Consider the following 24,074-nt stretch of genomic DNA (forward strand, 5'->3'; position numbering starts at 1 on the left):
TATGCTTTGAAAGTAGTTTGGTACCTTCCAATAGTGCCCAGACTTAAGCGTTTGTTTGCGAATCCCAAAGATGCTAAAAATCTTAGATGGCATGCAGATGAGAGAAATCAAGTTGTGCGGACCGGTATACTTAAGATGGATGTATCCTATTGAGCGTTATATGAAGATTTTGAAAGGGTACGTTAAAAATCCATATCATCCTGAAGGTTCGATGATTGAAAGGTATATTGCTGAAGAAAGTATCGAGTTTTGTTCAGATTACATGACATCAACGAATCCAATAGGAGTTCCTCGCACAACATGGTTGAATAAATTTTCTACAAGTAAAAGCATCCGAGGTGTCAATGTGGTGACAAAAGATCGCGAAGAATTGTTGCAAGCGCATCTTTATATATTGAACAACACAGATGAGGTGATCCCTTTTTTGGAAGCACACAAAGCCATTGTTAAGAATAAAAATCCAAGACAATCAGAGAAATGGCAATTGATGGAGCATAACAAAACATTTATGTCTTGGTTAAAATCTGAAATTGACAAAGAGCCACATTCTTCTGAAACTTTATTGTGGCTTGCAAATGGTTTGAAGTTTGATGTCGTGTGTTGTACAGGTTATGAATTCAATAATTGCACATTCTATACGAAGACTTTGGATGATAAAAGCACAGTACAAAATAGTGGAGTCAGTTTAGAAGCTGAGTCACTTCAATTTTCCACATCAAAAGATCAATCTCCTATACTTGGATCAATGAGATATTATGGTATAATAGAAGAGATATGGGAGGTTGATTACACCAAGTTTTCCGTTCCATTGTTCAAGTGTAAGTGGTTTGACAATAAGAGTGGTGTGAAAATAGATGACTCGGGTATGACACTGGTTGATTTTCGCAAGGTGGGTTATCGAGACGAACCGTTTATCATGGTACATCAAGCATCTCAAGTTTTTTATGTCAAAGATCCTGCGTCTGACCATTGGTATGTTGCTCTTCAAGGCAAAAAACAAATTGAAGTTAACGAAGACAATCTGATTAATATTGATATTGCTGACAACCATTCATTTCAAACTACAACAAAGTTGGATGACCAATCTGTAGTTGACGATGATGTACATGCAATTCGGTCAGATCATGATGAGGGAATATACATATGATGAATCCATATCTTTATGTATGAATTTTCAATTTCTGTACTATTACATGTTTTGTTAATTTATATGATATTACATAAGTCTTGAAAGAAAATTTAATGTTGTTATTTATTTTGACAGATATATGGCTGATCATCCACATTCTTCAGGGGATGAGGCTCCCCCACCCAGATCCACTAGAGGACCCACTAGGATGAAACAACTATTAATCAGGAAAAATAGTGGTGAAAGAACTCCGGTGAATGTGAATGTCACCACGGGTGTGGCAACTGGCCCCAATGCAGATGACTTCCGATCATACCTTGGAGTAGTGGCACGTGATAAGATTAGCATTCTCATTCCATCTTTTGATCATGTGTCCGAGGGTGATCGGAACATTATTTGGCAAGATATATTGGTAAGTTAGTTAATAGCATTTGAATTATAATTTGTTTATATTGATAATTTTGTACTAATACAACTTTATTATGTTTTTTTCAGATGACATTTGACATTCCAAATGTCCCAACACTTAGAAATAAGTGTTTGTCAACTGTTGCAGAAAATTTCAGAAACTTTAAAAGCAAGTTGACATCAAGGTACATCTTTGGACACCTTAAACATAAAAGTCCATGTAATGCATATAAGTCCATTGATGAGGAGACTTGGCGGGTTTTTAAAGAGAGTCGGATGTCAGAGGAATGGCAGGTTAGTGTAGTTCATATTATTCAATTCCTCATTAACAAATATATATCATATGAACTCATTAATTAATGTATATGTGACAGGCAATTAGAAGCAAAGCACAAGGAACAAGTGCTAAGAACAAAAACCCACACCTATTATCTCGTGGTGGGTATAGGAAGCTTGAGGAAAAAATCCTCAAGCAAAAGGCAGATGCTATACCACCATCTCAGAGTGGTAGCCCTCCTCAGCCTCCTTCTCCACCGTCTAGACATGAGAAATGGAAGTTGGCCCGTATGCGACCATCGGGCACCTACTCTTCCGACACTGCACGAGAGATTTCTGAAAAAATTGTAAGTTATCACTGTTCCTAAAATAATAAATATTGTCATTATACATACTACATTAAACTATTTAAAGAATAATGGTGTTTTGTAATGTTACAGGACGCCTTGGTTGAGCAGAGCTCCCAAGGCCAATTCACTCCAGAGGGTCGCCAAGATATTCTTGCTGCTGCAATTGGACGACCTGAGCACCCTGGACGTGTTCGTGCTGCAGGTCCTGGAGTAGGAATTACAGATTATTTTGGGAGCTCTTCTCATCAGCATTCATATTCATACAGCGATACACAAAGGATGACAGAAGAGATCACAAAAAAGGTCCGACAAGACCTTATGCAGGAGATCAGGGCCGAGGTGAGGGCTGAATTCCAGATGCTATACCAGGAGCAGTTTTAGAGCATGCGCCCGGTGCAGTCTCCTATAGAGGAACATGTTATCCCTCCCCCTCCCACAGGTAAACTTAATAAACATTAATGTGCAATTATTTCTATCTCTTGTATAATCTAACATTTACTCTGACAGGGAGAAGCGGCAAAGGAAGTTGTTCCGCATCAGCCATCCCAGAGGATGACATGGACGATGGTAGTCCATGTCTGCTATACATTTTAGAAGATACTGAGATGGTGCTGGTAGCTCGTGGAACAGAGTTTAGGTCAGCGACTGTATGTCATGGTATGCAACTATTAGAGGATGAGGTGAAGGTCTCAGTGGATGAAATGATCATGCCAGATGCCTCGGTTCCACTGTCCACGGAAGAGATTTTCACTGTCGAACAAGCATATAAGTCGTTTATCACTTGGCCTAAATTTTTGGTTAAAGCAGTTTCTGACCCCTCGGTATGAAATTCTTCTTTACACTTCTCAATTTTAAAGGTTTTTGATGTCAAAACTTATCTTATCTTTTCATGTAACAACAGACGCAGGAACAACAGAAGATTCCTCTATCTGAGGATGACCCTCTTTCTTCATTGCATCTACTTGCTGACATCCTTGATGATAAGCCTTTGGAGGTTCAGTATGATGCTAATGTATTTGGGCATGGCTCTGAGGTCCCAATATACCTTAATAGCCAAGATGTCCGTGAGCTTGCGTCGGGAACACAAGAGTTGAATATTTCAATTATTCAACTATGGACGATGTAAGTCTATGACCAATTATTTATATATAAAATTGATTTATATATCAAGTATCCTTATATCAAAGTTAATTTTTGATTTCAGGTATATGTCTGGGGTCACTAATAAGTTGGGGCGTTCTGATGATTATGGATTCATTGATCCCCAAGACATTCATGAATCAAATGATTTTGATCATATCAACACGAGAATGATAAGCAGTTTTCGAAGGGGCAAGAAAATATACTTTTTGCCTTATATATCCGGGTAAGTGAACTTTGTTAACATAATAATGTTCCATATGTGATTTTAATATTTAATAGTTACGTTATTATGAATTTCAGGCGCCATTGGCAACTTCTTGTTATGTCTGTGCAAGACAACTATGCTTTGTGGTTCTGCTCATTGCACAGGCCTCCTCCCACACAACTCAGACAAGCAATTGATTGGTAAGAACCTCAATGTTTGGACTTTCTTTGTTATATAACTGAATGCTAAAACATTTTTTTATATACAGTTCTATTCCAGCAAGTATGATGATGGACGGGAGATCAATTGTTAAGAGTAGAAAGATTGCTTGGATTTCTCTCAAGGATTGACATATGCTAAAGTCATACTTTGTTATAATTGTTTTATAACAAATGTTATTCACTAACTATTATCAACTGTGATGATATATTGTAGTGTAACAGACAAAATGGGTCATATGAGTGTGGATACTATGTAATGTATTGGATGACCCATATTGTTCGTTCTCACATCACAAGAAGCTGGGAAACGGTAATATTTAACTTTAACAAATTTTGATTTTTTAACAAATGTTGAATTCATATACACTAATTAAAATGAATTGTCTTTTGCAGAGATTCAAGACTACTACACCAGTTCCTGAGAAGTCACTACTATTCATTAGGAACGCTGCTGCGAAGTATATAGTTAGATTATACAATAGCTCTTAGATTTAGATTTAAACAATGCATTTGATTAGATAGAATTTTCTTAGACTCTCTACTTTATTTGATGTTGAAATACATTTGAACATGTGTTTGTTATGTTGAAATTGAATTTCTGTAAATGTTTTTATATGCAGGTCTGTTTTTGTGGTAGTGGATACCACAAAAACAGACCTGCAATTTTAAAAAACTGCAGGGGAATATGCCGCGGTTCTAACCACAACTGCGGCATATAAGGGGAATATGCCGCGGTTCTAACCACAACCGCGGCATATAGTGCTTCGTTTTTTTTTTAAAAACGAGACATATGGCCGCGGTTTTGACACTAACCGCGGCATACTCGTCGGCCTATATGCCGCGGTTGAACCGCGGCATATAGTGCATTTTTTAATTTTTTTTTTTAATTTTTTTTTTTAAAAAAAATGAATTTAGGCAGCGGTTCCCTTGACAACCGCGGCATATTCCGCAGCCTATATACCGCGGTTAGAACCGCGGCATAAAGTGCCTGACTTACTACCGCGGCTGGATATGCCGCGGTTCAAGAACCGCGACGTATAGTGAAAATCAACCGCGGTAAAAGCCCCTCGCTGCACTAGTGGTTGAACGTTGAGGATAGAAGAAATCTTATTTCCGCAAACTGAGTTTTAGTTTGAAGGACGTACATTCACATTAGAGGTAAGGGAAGCTTATTTAATTTAATTTGTATGTTGTTGAAATGTTTGAACGTTCGTTTAGTTGATTGAATGATTTTGATGCATGATGATTGATGTGATTGGATTGCATGAACGTTTGTCGAGTTACTAAATTAAAATGAAGTATGATTATTGTGATATTTGACTATATGATATATGATGGTTGCCATGTTCTGATGCTTGAAATACATGAAACTTATATGATATGGATTGTATGAAGTATGAAAGTTGATTATGATATGAATGTAATAAGTGGTGAAACTATATGTTAATAAATGAGTGTAAATATAAATGATCCTGATATGAGTTCCCCTAAGAAATTGTACGTTCGTACTGAACGGTCCTCGACCGTTCGGTTTTCTAGTGAAGTTGGTTGGGGGTGGATTCTTTCATTTGGAAAGAATCCTATTTGAGAACAAGCATTTGTATCTCAAACCACTATGCTTGAGCGTTCGGCCAAGTATAGTTGTGTATTGTTGTCCTGTTATAAATTTAAATATCTATATATGTAGTTATTCGAAAACACGATCCCAGTAATATATATAAGTATAATTATCAAGCCTTTTTATTATAAGTTGAGTAGTGCTCGGTCTTACACCAAGCGCTTGTAATGAGTAGTGCTCGGTCTTACACCAAGCGCTCGTACTCGTTTCTTGTATAGTCTATCTTGATGAAAATAGCGTTTGTTTAACTTCAATAGAATTTTCTTCTCTACCGTGCTCGGTCATTTACTGGCATTCGGATTTCTTGATGTAAAATCAAATAAGTTAAACATTCATAAGCGTTCGGTTTCTTCATGAGAATTCTTCTAAGTATTTTATTGAAATATCTTGAAATGTCGGTATCGATTGGTCCTAGCATAGAGTCGTAGCCTTTGGCGAGGTTTTTCAGCGTTCGGTCAGAGTTATCAAGAGTCAATTCATATAATTGATTCACTCGTAATGAACGTTCGGTTCATTCGTTTCTTGCTATATCTATTACACTCGGTTTCTCTCTCAAACCGACAGTAAACCTCTCGGTCTTATTCTGTTATGGAACTGGAGACCTATCTGTCTCGTCTCTAGTGTTCGTCCTCGTTCTGAGTGAGGATTAACGTTCGGTATTTGGTGCCTTTTATAAACTCTTGGTCAAAGAGGAAATTGAAATGATTGATAATGAAAGATGAAACTAAAGTGATTTGTAATGAAAGACAAACTTGAGATGATTGAAAATGAATGATGAAGAAAATATGAGATGAATGGAATGTTGTGAATTTGTACGAGCGTTCCAGGGAGGAACGACTCAGGTTTGAGAATTTGAGATTTGTAAAGTATGACTGTGATTATGCTAATGCTGGCAGTTCATCCTGATGTTTCGTGGGTACTCGTCCTCACGTAGAGGAGGGTAGGTCATGTGTGGAAACGGCAGGAGGTCCCATCCTTAGGGGTACTTTGGATGAATAGGACTAACCTCGGGTGGCAGCTGATGAGAGTATTCCAGTTACTACATCACCCGGGTGCACAAACGCCTGTAGCTACGCAGATTTCATATAGTCCAGACAGTCAGTCTAGTGATAGGCCTTGTTTGTATAAGTATGTTGAAATGTATTTGATGTGTTTGAATTTGATAAACGTATGATATTTCTTGAATTAAATTACATAAGTTTACCTTGCGTTTCCTGTCGTGTCTAGTTTTGTATGTTCGTCCTTTTTATTGCAATGATCATCCGTGTGGATGTGAGCAGAAGGAGACGAGCGGCTGGAAGAGGCGCTGGAAGAAGAAAATTTGGAAGAAGTTGAAGCAAAGATAGAATAGTAGAACGTTCGGTCCTTTGTCTAGCTAATGAGGTGGTCGTTCGATCACCTTCCCTGTCGTTAAGAATGACCGTTCGATATTTTTCTTTTGTAAACCGTTCGGTCAGGTTTGCTTATCTTGTACGGCTTTAATTTGTAACCCTTTCTGTAAGGCCGTTCGGCCATGAGCGTACACTCGACTCTAGTGTAAGACTGATTCTGGATTATTATTATTATGATTATTCTAATATATAATTTATTACTATATTTTTAGGATGTTACATATCTCAATAAATATATATATATATATATATATATATATATATATATATATATATATATATATATATATAAACCATATGTATTTAATTTATCATACTTGGATAAACATTTTGAACTTTAAAATTTATGTGTATTACATAAATTACCCTTTTAATTAAATTAGAAAATTATTATTTATCTTAAATTTTAAAAACTTTCTATTCTTTTTAATCTTTTCTTACATTTTTTATGTACTAAAATCATTATAAAATTTATTGAAATTATTAAAGAAATTTTATGAAAACAAAATTCAGTGATAAATTTGATTTATTGATAGATTTTATAAATGAAAAATTTATATGTAATCACTAACATTTTTTTTTGTCAATAAAATTTATTTATTTATTGATAGACCACTTTGACTCCTCTCCTCATTTGTTGCCTTCGGTCAAAAGATGTTTTATTTATTCATTTTTTATTTCTTTGTACTAAATTACTTTTTAAAACTTTTTTTTTATTCAATGTAAGAGTATTATAAAATTTAATTTCTCAATAATAGTTTATTTTATTGTTTATAATATATATATAAATAATGTGTTATTCTTCTTATAGTCAAGTAACATAACAAAACATTTAACATGACTGAATAAAGTGTCTATACAAAATATATAGTATTTCAATATGCAACTTATAAACCTAACATATATATATAGTTAAATTAGAAATTTTTATTCTGATCCCGTTGTCGTACACTTATATATTTACTTATATACTTAAGGGTTAAATATGTTTTTAGTTCTCAATTATCAAACGATTTTATTTTTTATTTCTCTTTAAAACTTTGATACACTTTGATCATTATCCTTAATGAAACTATAATTTTTCGTCCTCCAAAATCAACACCGTTAAAAATAGACTGAGGTGGTTAACAATGTGCCACGTCACTTTTCATTTTTCTCGAACATGTCAACTCTCTCTACCTTTTTCACGTGGAAGGTTTGCCAAAGTGGGTGGTGGTGGGTTATGCATTCTCTTTTACCTCGCCATCTTCACCAACACTAACTTCTTCCACCACGCCAATGTCAACACCTTCATCGTCTTTCGCTCCTTGACCCCTTTATGAAATTAAAAGTTTCCTCTTTCGTTCACCCCTATGAACCTTAATAGCAAACAGATAATCTCCAAATCGCTTATGGTGATTTTCTTGTTGAAGTAATGTCTTTCAATTTTGAGAGTCTTTCTACTCTGTAAAAAGATGTAAGATTAAAGAAGTAGCATAGGAGTAACTATGAAAATGAAAAAATTAAGATATGTGACAGAGGTTTCAATACCCTTTAATTTTTATGGTAGTTATTATACAATCAACAAACTTACAATACATCAAAGTCTATGATTGGATAACACCAATGCCCCCTGGTCGTAAAATTGGAGTCATGCTAAGACCTTCATTATTTGCCAACAACTCATGACAACTGCTATAGTAGTTCCTGCACCATTCTACCCCTTGAGCGGGTCTGAAACAGTCCCACAGGGCACATTTTGGAGCTAAGAAAGCAGATGGTGGAGGGCAGATATTTGGAAGAATGTTAGGTATAATGTTTTGTCCATGATGCACAGTATCTTCAGTTCCAAAGAATTGGCTACAATCAAAACCTTCTATGCTAAATTGATTTAATTCTGAGTGTTTAATTTCTGTGTTATGCCCGAGGTCCTGATATAAATCCACTTGACCAATCAAATCAGAGTTGTGACCAACTTGGTTGTGATTCATATCTTGATTTAAACTGAATGGATGAAAATCCAACTGTTCCATATCTGAGTTATTAAAAGCATTGTTGAACTTAGTTGAAGCAGAGCCTTCGAAATTATAACCTAGAGGTTGGTTATCATCAAAATGTTTCTGCAAGATACCAAATACCAATTATTAAAGCACAGAAATATTATTAAACAAAAATAGAACACTGTAGTGAAGTTCTATAAAGTGTCAATATAATATATTTACCAGATTTGATCACTGTAGTTACAAAAGCATCATCGAATTTGCAACTCAAGTCTTCGAAATTGATACAGGTGATTTGCCAGAACCTTCCAATACTGCCGCAGGATTAGAGAACCTGGTCGAAGTTTCATCTGGTCCTTCCAAATTGATTTCACTAAAGCTCCTTTTCTTTGATGGAATATTTGTATTTGTGCTTTCATTTTCCTTTTGCTTTCCCTTGCCTTTTTCTTTTCTGTTGCCAACCTCCTTTTCAGATTGCGGCTCACCATTAGGAAGTGGAAAGAATGAAGGCTCCTAGCCACTCAGTCGACAAAACACTCACTCAACAGTTTCACTTATCTCTCCTTTCCCAGACTGTTATTGTCTACAATTAAATCCCAAACTGATTTTGAGGCTTTTTCGAGTACAGAAGCTCTACATGAAATAAATATTGATGTAAGAAAAATACAGAAGACCAGAGAATCAAGTAGCACATCAATATGTTTGAACAAAAAGATATATAATGATAATCATTAAGATACAGTCCTATTGGGAATAATGACTACTAACCATGTAAGAATTCTTCCAAGGCCAACATGAACATCTACAACAAAACACAATAGTTATTCAGGAGTAAGAGGTAAATAGAAGCACTTAATAGAGTTTGCTAGAAAGAGCGACTAAGAATTATCTTGAAGTTTGTACTACGAAGTTGCCGTCATTGAGGAGCACTGCTTATATATTGTTTTAACACATCTAATTCCAAACACACAGCTTCTACTTTCCCAACATGCAAAATCGTTGTGGAGCAGGATATAAAAGGTTTATAGCAGAAATGATTAAAATCCCTACAGAAATCCTCTGAAAATTAAAAAGTATCCTGCAACAAGAAACTGCTCTTTCCAGAACGCATGTCATCTGTTCCACACAATACCCTTTAGAAATTTGCATTCATGCGTCACACTCCTGCGTGTCCACGTTAAAAAGGAGGAAATTGATTGAGCCCAACTTCAGGAATGGACTCGAGAAGGAGTTGTTGATGAAGCTGAGGATTCTGATGTCGTGAATCTCCATTAGAGCATCGGCATCGATTCATCCTGAGAGATTTTGAGGCGAGATGTTGAGGATTCATGAGGAGATAACCTCCCACGTGAAGAGGAAAAGGAGAGAGGATTGACACGTTTGAGAAAAAAAATGAGAAGTGACGTAGCACACCGTTAGGTAGCTCAACCTATTTTCAACGCCCTTAATTTTGAAAGACGAAAAATTATAATTTCGCTTTACCAAAATATGAAAGATGGAGGATTAAAAATATATTTGACCCTATACTTAATATAGTCACACCACATAAACTAATGGAAGGTAAGATATTAAAAAAAAATTATCTTACAAAATTATACTTAGAAAAATATATTTTAGTGAACAACTAAAAATAATTCACTTTCATTCAAAATCAAACCTTCAACAAATACATACATGGTTCTATACATCAAGGAAATTCAACAAGTAGAATATCAACTTATGCCTAGAGCTGTCAAAACGGGTAAACCGGCTCGACCCGACTCGACCCACCTCAGGTTGACCACTTAGTGAGTCGACCCAACCTGACTCATTTATTATAAGGAGCCAAAAAAATTCGAACCCGACCCGACCCACCACGGGTTGGTGGGTTAAACGGGTTGCACTTAATTAACTTTTTTTTCACCCTCTTCTTCTGAGATTCTTATAACATGGTACTTTGATCGATCAAATTGAAACAGTAATAATTGGGCCATTTGATATAAAAGAAAACGAAACAAAAGAAATATATTGTTATATATATTCTAAGCTATCAAGCATAAAATTTTGCCAATTTAGTTTAATGAGACATACACAACTTTGACCAAGAAACTACATATAGCTGTTAACAAAAATATATAGCACAAGATAAAACTGTGTTTCTTGGAGATAGGTCTAAAAACAAGATAAAACAAATGATATATTCCTGAATTATTCAATCTATAATATTATAGTATTATGCTCTCTTGAAGCATTTTCTTCTTTATCTCCATCTATAATATTATTCAATCTATAATCTTAGGGTTTTATTTGTAGAGGGGAACTTTTGGAAAGACAGCAACACGAAATGCTCTATTGCTAAGTAAAGGTTGTTTTGAATAATTAATTTAATTAATTTGATTTCAATAAAAAAAAGTAGGATTTGAATAATTAATTTAATTACTTTGATTTAATTAAAAAAATAAGTGGGCTGGTGAGTCAACCCGACCCACCACGGGTTCAACCCTTGTGAGCTGAGTTCTTAGTGAGCCGGGTCAAAATTGCCTCGCATCAAAACTTTTTCATTTTTTTCCAACCCAACCTGGCTTAAACCCGTGGTGAGCCAGGTTGACTCACAGGTTTTAACCTATTTTGACAGTACTACTTATGCCTTTCGAAAGATGTATATTATGCATGAAATACGAGAATGTAACATGTTAATCTATGAGACTTAGACCATCAATAAGTAAGAATATTTGTTACAACATAATTTTTAATCCTTAATTCACAATTCAAAAAATAATTCACATATCATCTCATATATGTGATTACATATTGATACAAGTCTTTAGCATTTTAAATAATAATTTACATACAACATAATTTAGACTTTGTTAAATCAAACTTACAAAACTATAGGAAAAACATTTATTACCGGCGAACTATTACTGAAGGCCTTTTGGCCGTCGGTAAATTTGGTTTATTGAAGGATTTTGTCGAGGGCTTGTGGAGTAGGACTTTACCAAAGGTTATGGCTATCTATAATGGACACGAGTCATTACCAAAGGCAAACGACCGTTGATAAGTGGATGGTGTATATGAAATCAGAAAGTGAGATTTTTCCCTACACTCATTTCGCGAAAACTCCTTCTTCCCCAATATTCATATTCTCTACCCTAACTCTTTTTGTGAACTCTCTCTGCCCCTTGTGCACATTGTTCCCCACCCTAACCACAATTGGGATACGCTTCTTCCCCACTCCTCCATTGTAGGTGAAGTCTATCATTTTCCAATCTCATTTTCTTTTCCTATTATTCTTTTCGATTACGCGTCAGCGGTGGAACCATTTTCCTAACAAGTATATTAGTTCTTGAACCTACATCTCGATCCCAATTCTACATCGATCCTCACATTTTCCTAACATGTAAAATGTAGTGATAGACAAATTACTACACATTCCTCTCAATAGCGCGAATCTTAATAATTCAGAGATCAAGCTATTCATATCCATCTTTTCTTAATACACTACACCGTGATTCATAACTTTTAAACAATTATCAATTGAAAAAATTAACATCAGAGGTGTTCTATAATAGTTTCTTACTTTTACACTTTTTATCCACACCCAATATACCTCGCATGCACTAAAAAATCAGTGTTCTAAACCAGCTCCAAGATCTCCTCTTCCCTTTTATAAGTGTCGCCAAGCACCATAAATCATCACAGACAACTTACCCATGGAAACAAAACCTAAAACGCAAGGGAAAGAATATGCTATACATTGATTTATATGTGAGTATAATTAAATTTTAATTATAGAAAAACATTTATTCCAAAAAAAATTCTTTTATAAGTATAATATTTTTAAACCATTAATTAGTGTTGTTTTATTACTTTTTTTATTTTTGTGTTAATTAATTAATTAATTCATTTAAATTTATTGATAAAAGTAATTTTATTTGTAAGGAAACATAGTATAAGATTTTTTTTTCAAAATTAATTATTGATATTTTCTACTCATTTAGTTTTGGGTTAATTAATTAATTTAAATTTTATTGATAAAAATAATTCTAATTATAAGAAAACATTTATTCCAAATATTTTTTATAATTCTCTTACCATTAGTTATTTATATTTTATTACTCTCTTAATTGTTGTGCTACATTAAAAGTTTTGTCATATGTTTGCAAGGATTTCCTCCATTAAATTAACAATAATTTGGAAGTGGAATAAAATATAATTAATTAATTAGCTATATGAATTGACCGTCACTCATGTATGTCAATTATATGAATTGAATTAATTAATTTAGCACAACAAGTAATAGAATATAAATATTAATGGTGAGAGAATTTTGGAATAAATGTTTCCTATAATTAAAATTTTGGGATAAATGATTTCTAATAACTCAGGTCAAATGAAAAGACATTTTTGTCCGTCTACATTAGGCCATTGTTTTGCAGTATGTGTATATATATATAACAGATTGAAGAATAGAAAATGAACGTGAGAATTTACAATGTCTATGTTAGTGAAAATCGTTGTGTTGTCGTGCATGCTGACATTGGCATGGGCAACGGTAGACCCAGCTAGTGTAGAAATTACGAATAGTTTGGAGGGAAGTGAAACTATAAATGTTCACTGCAAATCAAAAGATGATGATCTTGGATTACACGTTCTCTCTATTGGCCAAAGCTACAAATTTAGTTTTGGAACTAACTTTCTTCAGAATACACTGTTCTTTTGTTCGGTTCAATGGGGAAATGGTCCTTTGTTGTATTTTGATGCATATAAGCAAAGTAGGGATAACAAGATATGTACAGACTGCCATTGGTATATACACAAAGATGGACCATGTAGGTATGAATCAACCGACACAAGTGTCCGCAAATGCTATAAATGGAACTGATGTTCTTCATTTTAATTATTCATGCTTTTATAAAGAGAAATAATAACCCTGCACTTCTATGCCATCGATACTTCTTTTATACTTCCACTTACATTTATTTATGTTTTTTTTACTACAACACATTTCTTAAACTATTGTAATATTTTTTTTACTGAAATTCATGTTTAAATCAATATGTGAATTGTAATATATTAAAAAAAGTGTTGTATAACTCTAAAAAAGTGAGTGAATAATATATATATATATATATATATATATATATATATATATATATATATATATATATATATATACACACACGTAATATTCTAAAATTTTCCAAGATCATAAGATTTTGATTAAACAAGTGCAATGCTGTGTTTGAATTATTAAAAGTGTTGGTTAAATTCATCTACAAATAAATATATCAATTGTAACACATAAAAAGGTTCAAGAAAACATTATGACGTTGGTACATTGTTGTACTCTTCCATAAATAATATATACTACTTGATATCTCAATATATATATATATATATATATATATATATATATATATATATATATATATAAACCATATGTATTTAATTTATCGTATTTGGATAAACATTTTGAACTTTAAAATTTATGTGTATTACATAAATTACCCTTTTAATTAAATTAGAGAATTATTATTTATCTTAAATTTAAAAACTTTCTATTCTTTTTAATCTTTTCTTACCCAGTACAAAATTAACGTATTTTACAAGGGGTTTATTATCTGGGTTCGAAAAACTTCCAACGGTTTAATAAGAGAACTGCCAGTAAGGTAAAAATATTTTTTCGTTTTCCATAATCTTCGTTTTGTCTTCCCCGAGCGAGCATAATGGCTACGGTTCTGGTGCGGCCAGCTCTACTCTCAACTTCTTCTTCTTCTGCACCTTCGTCAAATGGTTGAAGCTGCCGTCATCCATATCTCCTTCATTGACGATAGTAGTTGCTTCTGACCTCACCAGCACCGCTATGAGCTCCCTCCCTTCTTCATTCAATTTTTTTCATTTGGTGGGAGAGGTTTTGCTCCTCTTTCTTCATTCTTCCCAAATCTAGTTCTCTATGGAGGATCTAGCGAGACGTGTCACCGCATTCGGTACCAATTAGAGTAATCGTCGTGCAATGCAACATAGGGTTTTCGTCCTCCTTTCTTGTGTTAGTAATTTTGACTTTGATTTGAGTATAATGTGATGGTGAAAAGGATATAGATTTGGTAATGGAGACAGAGAGAAAAGAAAACCTTGTTCCTTTTGTAATATCCTCTGTCATGGCTTCCTTGGTTTTCTTGTTCAACATTCTAAATTTTGTTTTTTTTACATTCTTCCATATGTTTTAGAGTATGAATGAATCATAAACTTGGTTATCTTTTTTGCAGCTCAACATCAATCACGGGATTGAATAATAAGGCTTATTAGATCAAAAGAGCTAAGGTATTGAATAATAATGCTTATCAGATAAAAAGAGCTAAGGTATACTAATTATTATTATGCAAGACATATTGACAACAAGTTGTGTTCAAACCATGTGGTTAATCTCATTTTATAATGGTATTTTAAAAAAAGACTGAGAGTTTCTCCTGATGCCAATGGGAAAGTGAAGATAAAGATATCAAAGAAGGAGTTGGCAAAACTTTTTGAGAAGCAACACAAGTTCTGCTTCGCTTGATAAAAGCCAGAAATGATGATGTTGGTCATAGATTGTGGATGCCCATGCTAGAGAGTATTCTTGAGGCCATTTGATTAATTCCTCAAGGCTTGCATGAGAAGGTTTTTCTAGATATTAAAAATAGAAGCCCAATAACTGAGGCCCAAAGCGCTCAGGTCCAAGGGCCTAAAACGAAAACTCCACTAGAAGCTTCCTTGCATCAGAGAATTGATGGAGTCCAGCCTGTGCTGCTCGCGAGAGAGAGAAAGAAGAAAAGAGAGAACCCGCCATGGAACTTCAGCGGTACTTGTAGTAGCGATGGGTGAGTAGAAGCAAGAATCCAGTTGTAGGGAAGAAGGAGCGCAGTGACAGAGGTAAGAAAACACTTTTATTATTACTTTGATTGATAGAATGAAACTGTTGAACTGAGTATCACTTATCTTACCATTTTACAATATACTGGAACCCTGTATATATAGGGTTTCGGTAAGAACAAGAAAGAATTAAAGTCCCTAACAGAAAACAGAAAACCCTAATCTTAAATAACTCTAAAAGACAAAATAATGCTCTTAGGAGCATTAACTACAATAACAGAAACATTAATACTCTCCCCTCAAGCTGGATAATGGATGTTCATTAATCCAAGCTTGGGAATGATAGATTTGAAATGCGTTCGATGAGGGAATTTGGTGAACACATCAGCTAGCTGCTCTTCTGATCGAATGGGAAGAAGGCGTAGAAATTTGGCTTGAATCTTCTCACGAACCACGTGGCAGTCCAGCTCAATGTGCTTGCTTCGCTCATGGAAACTCTAGTTCTGGGCAATGTGTCTGGCAGAGTTGCTGTCGCAGTAGAGAACAGCAGTAGTAGTGGGCTGAATTTGAAGGTCTTGTAGGAGGTAGTGAAGCCACTACATCTCACAAACAGTGGCAGCAGGAGCACGATACTCTGCCTCAGTAGATGATCTTGATATAGTACTTTGTTTCTTTGACCTCCATGAAACCAATGAGGATCCTAGGAAAACACAGTAACCAGTAGTTGACCTTCTTGTGTTAGGGCAAGTGGCCCAATCCGAATCACTAAACCCTTTAATCTGTATGTCAAAGTCAGCTGCAAAGAAGAGTCCTTCTAAAGGGCTGGATTTGACATATCTTAGAATATGTTGCAAGGCTTGATAGTGATAATTTGTAGGCTCCTGCATAAACTGACTTAATAAGTTAACAGTAAAACACAAGTCAGGTCTAGTATTAGTCAAATAGAAAATCTTCCCTATTAATCTGCGATAGGCACTAGGATTATCCTTATAATTCTCTGTTTTATATAATGAGTTTGCGTTGCTCAAAAAGGGTGTAGAGCATGGTTTGCTTCTCAACATTCCTGTTTCTTCAAGGATGTCAAGGGCATACTTTCTTTGGTAGAGATGTATCCCCTTTTTAGATCTAGCAACCTCAAATCCCAGAAAGTTCTTGAGTTCTCCTAGATCTTTTATCTGGAACTGTCGATGTAAGAGGGCCTTTATGTGAGTCATCTCATTCATTGAATTTCCTGTTAGGACAATGTCATCTACATATACAAGTAAAGATGTGAAATCTATGGAGGTTTTCTTGACAAAAAGAGAGTGATCAGATTTAGATTGAACATAGTTAGCAGAAACAAGAAAGGTAGATAACTTTTCAAACCATTGTCTAATAGCCTGTTTCAGCCCGTATAAAGATTTAGTCAATTTACAGACTTGTCCCTTGGTGTTAGTGTCTAATCCAGGTGGAAGATCCATGTAAACATCTTCTTATAAATCTCCATGCAAGAAAGCATTGTCTACATCAAGTTGATGTAAAAACCAATTTCTTGAGGTAACAAGAGCATAACAGCCTAACAGAAGTAAGTTTTACAACAGGGGAAAAAGTATCCAAGTAGTGTATCCCCTCCTGTTGGGTGTAGCCCTTGGCTACCAGCCGGGCTTTATACCTTTCTACAGTACCATCAACTTTGTGCTTTACTTTGTAAACCCATCTACATCCAATGGGTTTCTTTCCAGGGGGAAGTTGAGTCAAAAACCAGGTAGAATTGTCTTGTAGTGCCTTGATTTCTTTTCGCATAGCATCAGCCCATTCAAGACTGTCCCTAGCCTCCTCATAGGAGTTGGGTTCTTTGTCAGCAGTCATGGCAAGAGTGTACCTTAAATGTTTCTTAGACAAAGAATCATAAGATAAAAAATTAGTGATAGGATAAGGAGTTTTCAAACCATTTTTGACACACAAGGATGCAGATGAGAGCTTATCAGTTTGATGTATGTAATCCTTTAAGTATTCAGGGGTCTTCCTTGTTCTGCTAGATCTTCTCTGATTCATTTTCTTGTGCCTCTTCTATTAGATTATTTCCTTCAGCAGTGGTAATAGTGCTCTCAGCTGGCCTTTCATTATTTCCTCTATCCTCAACAAAGTCCCTTCTACGGCTATAGGGTAAATTATCAAGGAAAAACATCTTGTCTTCACTGTCATTGTTGTTATCTTTATTACTTTGCTCACTCTTATAGGGAAAAATGTCTTCATAAAAGATAACATTTCTACTAATGAAGATTTCCCTAGTATTAATATCAAGAACAATATATCCTTTAACACCATTTTTGTAGCCCAAAAATATACCCTTTCTAGCTCTAGAGTCAAGTTTATTTCTATTACTTTCCAAAGTAGAAGCAAAACACAAGCAACCAAAAACCTTTAGGTCAAGATAAGTAGGAGAATTACCATGTAATATATCATAGGGGGTTTTATTTTTAATAACAGAAGAGGGAAGTCTATTTATCAAAAATATACTATGAGACAAGGCATAAGACCAATAAGCATAGGGAATGTTAGACTGAAAAATCAAACTACGGGTAACATTTAATATGTGTTGGTGCTTACGTTCCACAACAGAATTTTGTTGTGGAGTTTGAACACAACTTCTTTGATGTTCAATCCCATATGAATCATATATGCTGGAACAGTTGAATTCAGGGCCATTGTCAGTTCTAACGACTTTGACAGTTTTATTAAATTGGGTCTTAATCTCTATGATAAAAGCTTGTAGAAGTTCCCTAGTTTGACTCTTATTATGCATGAGAAAAACCCAAGTATGCCTACTGCAATCATCAACAATAGTAAGAAAGTATCTATGCCCATGAATAGATGGGATGGAAATAAGACCCCATATATCACAGTGTATTAAATCAAAACAATTAGCATACATAGAATTATTCTTAGGAAATGGCAATCTGTGTTGCTTAGCATAATGGCAAATGTCACAAGCATTATCATAAGTAGTTTGAACATAAGGAAAAATCTTGCATATTCTTTCAACAGTTTTGTAATTACTTAACTAATTAAGACGAAAAAGATATTTTGTTGGTTTTCAAATGAAAATGCAACAAAAGTAAATATGAATGCAAATTAATCAATTGAGGCTAAACACTAGAATGAATGAATAAAGTTGATAATATGAGATGATAATGTTCTTGGGGTTTAGATTCACCTAATCACTCTCATGAATATAGGAATTCTTCTTCTTTACTAAATGTCAATGTCACTTTCTAAATTACTTAGAACTCGATGTCTCGGTGAAAGAAGCTTATCCTACTAGACCACAATGTCTTGCATCTCTAATAATTAATTCTGTATTACGAACAGAAGCTTAAGACAACCAAGCGTTCTATCCCTATGTCTAGGCAATAGTTCCCTTGGGAGAAATTCTCTAGATCATAAATTGTAAGATATTTGTCGATACTCAAACAAATCAAATATCATGTCGTGAATGAGTTAAACATAACAAGCATTGAGCAAAGAAAAATAACCCTAACAGTTAATGAAATAAGCATATATAAATCATAATCAATTCAAATACATGAGACTTTAGAGGTTACATCTTCCCCAACAACAAATAAGTTTTAGTTCTCCATTATCATGGAGAAACTAGATGAACAATAGAATGGAAGAGATAGTAAAACCCTAGAAACTGAAGAGGAGAGCTCCTAAACCCCCAAATCTGCCTCCAAGGGGAGAAAAGTGTGTTGTTGTGCTCAAACCATCAAGAGATACCAACTCTAGGCCATGCAAGTCTTTAAATGTATCAAAATTGGATCATGGGCCAATGTCGCTGGCGCTCAGCGCCCTAAGTGGGGCCAAGCAGGCGAAGCTGCGAGAAAACTGGCACTCAGCGCCCGTGGGAGGCGCCCAATCGATGTGTGATACATGAAACTGGCGCTCAGGGCCCTTGACGGGTCCTCGGCCTAACTATTCTACACTCCATCTTTTTCTCTTTTTATGCATTCCAACTCCTTGATACTTTTGCTCTTGTTCCAAATCATAGCAATAACTTAAAAAATTAAGGGAATTTAGTGATAAAATCATTAATTATACCCTCTACTCACTTATTCACAAAATTATACTAAAAACATGAGTTCAAGCAAGCTTCAAAGTCAAAAAGGGTTAATTTAATATCAAAATTGCATCACAGATAACGGTATTTTCAACCGTTATCACCTACATCTAGTGTCCTTCCAACCACAGAAAGAAAATGCACTATAAAGATCTAAGTTTTTACACCAAGATTTTTACGGTGACCTCACGTCAAAATGTAATGTTGACATCCGTTTTATAGCAAGTGTAATTGAGTATGGAGTGGTGCAGGGAGCATTTGGTAATAGTGGAGGGAGCAACACTTAACGTTCATTGACTAGAGGAGTAGGCCGAACGATTGTAACCCCTGACTGCTCAGCCATTTCCTATACCCCACAATTACAAATTATTTTTTACAAACATATATACTTTTACATTATTAAAGGAAACACATACACTCATTATTTTAACTAAATGCTAACATTATAGATAGAAAAATTCAAAATCGACTCATGATAGAACACAATGCTATTGCTAATTACGACTTAAAACCAATGTAAACAATTTTTTTCTATAATAAAAAAAAAGTAATTTTTGTTGCAGAATTTTCTATTTATTTATTATTTTCCGTCTAGACTCTACAATAGGAAATATGTTTGACGACAATTAGAACAATCATTTTACTATGATTTTAGAACCATCAAATTAGCCATTGTTAAAAATATAATAGAAACAATAACGGTTAAAAAAAATCGTCTTTACATTTCCAAACCACGACGCTATAGAAACTTCGTCATTAACAAATACTAATTATTCATCCCACTACTTTTCTTACTAATCTCAGATGATCGTTTATTAGTTTCACTTTTATGAATTAAGTTTCCGACACGTAATGAAATAATATAATAAAATGTAAATGACATTTTTTTCTAATCAATTGTTTTACATTTTTTTACTCATTCTTTTGTTCTATTTTAGTACATAAAAAATGCAAGAAAAAGAGGAAAAGTAATTGTAAATTTTTGAAATTTTTGAAAAAGAAGAAAGTGCCTACTCTAATTTGATTAAAAAGCTCATTTCTGTAATACACATAAATTTTAAAGTTTAAAATGTTGATCTAAACAAATAAAATTTGAGTATGGACTACGATTAATTAAATACATATAACTGGTCTTTATTTTTCTATGATATATATTGAGATATCAAGTAGAAAATATTATTTATGGAAGAGTGTTGATAAATCTACACCACAATATAGTAACGTAATAATATTTTACGTAATAATATTTTGCGTAATAATATTTTGACGAACCTTTTTATGTGTTAGAATTGAACCGAACAAAATGCTTAAATGCATCATAATATAACAAAAGGACGATTTCGCATTGAACCGAACAAAAGAACAGTGTTTTTCTTTTATTATATATATATATATATATATATATATATATATATATATATATATATATATATATATATATATAGGCCGCATAGACATGGAAAATTCTCAGGCTCTTTTTCGGCTCATAAATCTGTTATATATATACACAGGCTGCATAACAATGGCCTATGATAAAAATGCCTATGATATAAATGTTATTTAAGTTAATATATTTATAAATGTTGTAAGAATACTTTTTTATACATTCGTTTGTCATTTTTATTTTGTTTGTTTGTTTTTTTATTTATCGTTCTCTTTATCATTATTCTTAGATTACATTAGGTCGTCAATTCCTTTCCACACTTGTAATCTTGATGTCGACAACCACCACCACCGCTCCTTTGATGCCTCTCTTATCCCTAACCCAACGACAATCACCGCACCGTTGCTGGCGACACCAAAATCGTCGTAACAAATGGCACAGGGTTCGCAGGGATCACATCTGGTGGATCAGTAATTGCACGAGGGAACATTGTGATTGTGGTAGACAATTTCTTCATTGGAAGGAACGAAAATGTGATGCACCATTTTGGGAACCCTAGATTCGAGCTCATTTGACACGAAAAAAACGTCGAGCTTCTCTTGTTGGATGTCGATTGAATCTACCATCTTGCCTACTTTGCATGCTTAGTTCAACCTTGTATATCTTATATATATATATATATATATATATATATATATATATATATATATATATATATATATATATATATATATAGTTTGCTAACGCGCGTACGCCTGTTTTTCAGTTGGTACGTTTTAGCAATGTGTATCGGATTTTAGTAGACAAAAATATCCTTACATATCATGGATTTTAAGTTTTAAGGTTAAGGGTATTTTAATAATTTTCATTCTCCAAACTAAAAAAAAAAAAGAAACCCCCAAACCCTTACTCACCTCTCTCATTTCTCTCAATCATTTCTCTTTCATCTCTCTCACTCCAACCTTTTCTCTTTTCTCTGTCATCCCTACTGTAGTTCCAATTGAAAAAGAATTGAGTCATTGACATATTCACCTTCAGGCAAAGGTTCATTCAATATCTCTTCAATTTCACCATCTTCACTAACCCTCATCATCTGCATATGTTGAATCATCATCTCTAAAAAGACCCTCCAGGCCAATTACCAATTCTTTTGGATGTCATTATGCTTGTGAAAATTAGATAAAATTATATACGACAAAAATTATAAAATGAAAACTCATTATAAAGTCATTTTTTGTAAGAAATTGTTTAACATTGAGTATTTCTGATTTTTTTCCAGGCCAATTACCAATTCCTTTGATGTCTGCTTGTGAAAATTAGATAAGACAAAAATTATAAAATAAAAACTCATTATAAAATCATTTTTTGTAAGAAATTGTTTAACAACGAGTATTTCTTATTTTTTCCAAGTCAATTACCAATTCCTTTATGCTTGTGAAAATTGGATAAAATTAGATAAGACAAAAATTATAAGATGAAAACTCATTATAAAATCATTTTTTTTGTAAGATTGTTTAACGGCAAGTGTTTTTGATTTTTTCAATAGGGGCTACAGTAGGGATGACAGAGAAAAGATTGGAGTGAGAAAGATGAAAGAGAAATGGTTGAGAGAAATTTTTGATTTTTTTCAATTGGGGCTACAATAGGGATGACAGAGAAAAGATTGGAGTGAGAAAGATGAAAGAGAAAGGGTTGAGAGGAATGAGAGAGGTGAGTAAGGGTTTCGAGTTTTTTTTTTTTTTTTTAGTTTTCAGAATGAAAATTATTAAAATACCCTTAACCTTAAAACTTAGAATCCATGATATATAAGGATATTTTTGTCTACTAAAATCCGGTACACATTGCTAAAACGTACCAACTAAAAAACAAGCGTGCGCGCGTTAGCAAACCCCATATATATATATATATATATATATATATATATATATATATATATATATATATATATATATATATATATTACACTTTTAACACTTGAGATTATCACGTTCAATAATTGTGCTCTAGAAATGAGAATGAGCTAGATTATGTGTTACACCATCTTTCTATAGCTTGGCTACTATATGATGATTATATATGTAAGGTATAATCGTTAGCCTTAGATTTGTGCAAGCAACTTTCGAGACCGAATAGTAAAAAAAAAAGTGAATCTATCGGTTATAAACCAAGGACCATTAATCTTAATAACGATTAACTTAGAAGCATAATATGATTATCCACAGTTACATCTAGGTCCATGCTAATATAAAAATCACTATAAATACTTTAAATACAAGTTTGAGGTAAGATAGTAATTTGTATTTACTACTCTATTAATATTCAAACTATCACTTTGACATAGATCTTTTAAACATCATTATCTTTTGAAATGTGTAATTTAATTATTTTTTATTTTCAAAAAACATATTAGAAAATAAAATAAAAAGTTATTTCAATTATTTTAAATTTCGATTCATAACCTATGAAAGATTATTAAATAGATTATGAATAAGTTTATCATTTTTATATATAAAATCATACATAACTGAAATCAACCACATCAGTTCCAATTATAACATCGAAAGTCGTAGTCTTTGTAAGGAATCGTATAAAAAAAAAAAAAAAAGAAGAAAGAAACGGGGAAGGAAGGGCGCTGGAAAGCGCCAGTTTTGTTGGCCACAAGGGACAACAAATGTTGCTTCCCTTTCCCCATTAAGAAAACAAGAGAGGGGGAGGCTGGTAGGAGATAAAAAAAGGTGGGTTCTGCATTTGGGGTGGAGAATCATTGCTGCCAAATTTGTGAGAGAGGTGAAGTTGAAGCTGCAAGGAAGTTTTGGTGCTGCAAGTTGGGGAAGAGAAGAAGAGGAGGACTTTTGGAGTTGGAAGGAAATCAAACTCTCTTGGAAGTAATTCAAGGAAGTCTTCAAGAGGTAAGGGGAGCTAGATCTTTTGTTTAATTGATGATATATGTTGTGTTTGTTGCAAATCTGGGAAGAAGGGGATGAAAAATTTGGGGTTTCTGGGTTTTCTGGAAAACCTGCGATTCTGCACTGCAGAAACG

At 33.8% G+C, this 24,074-nt stretch overlaps 1 protein-coding gene and 1 long non-coding RNA gene across 2 annotated transcripts; both read right to left on the minus strand.

Moving 5' to 3' along the window:
• Positions 1 to 8,253: 8,253 nt before the first annotated feature.
• LOC128195470 (uncharacterized) lies at positions 8,254 to 10,105 on the minus strand. The gene is made up of 3 exons (XR_008247051.1): positions 9,489 to 10,105; positions 8,943 to 9,353; positions 8,254 to 8,840 (listed from the first exon to the last, which is right to left on the minus strand). It is a non-coding gene; the product is annotated as an uncharacterized LOC128195470 (long non-coding RNA).
• Positions 10,106 to 16,147: 6,042 nt separating this feature from the next.
• Positions 16,148 to 17,011, minus strand: LOC108327236 (uncharacterized mitochondrial protein AtMg00810-like). The gene has a single exon (XM_017560960.1). It carries the CDS (start codon positions 17,009 to 17,011, stop codon positions 16,148 to 16,150), a length of 864 nt encoding a protein of 287 aa, XP_017416449.1.
• Between the last annotated feature and the right edge of the window lie 7,063 nt (positions 17,012 to 24,074).

This window comes from Vigna angularis, chromosome 2 (assembly GCF_016808095.1).
Source record: "Vigna angularis cultivar LongXiaoDou No.4 chromosome 2, ASM1680809v1, whole genome shotgun sequence".
NCBI classification, from domain to species: Eukaryota; Viridiplantae; Streptophyta; class Magnoliopsida; order Fabales; family Fabaceae; genus Vigna; species Vigna angularis.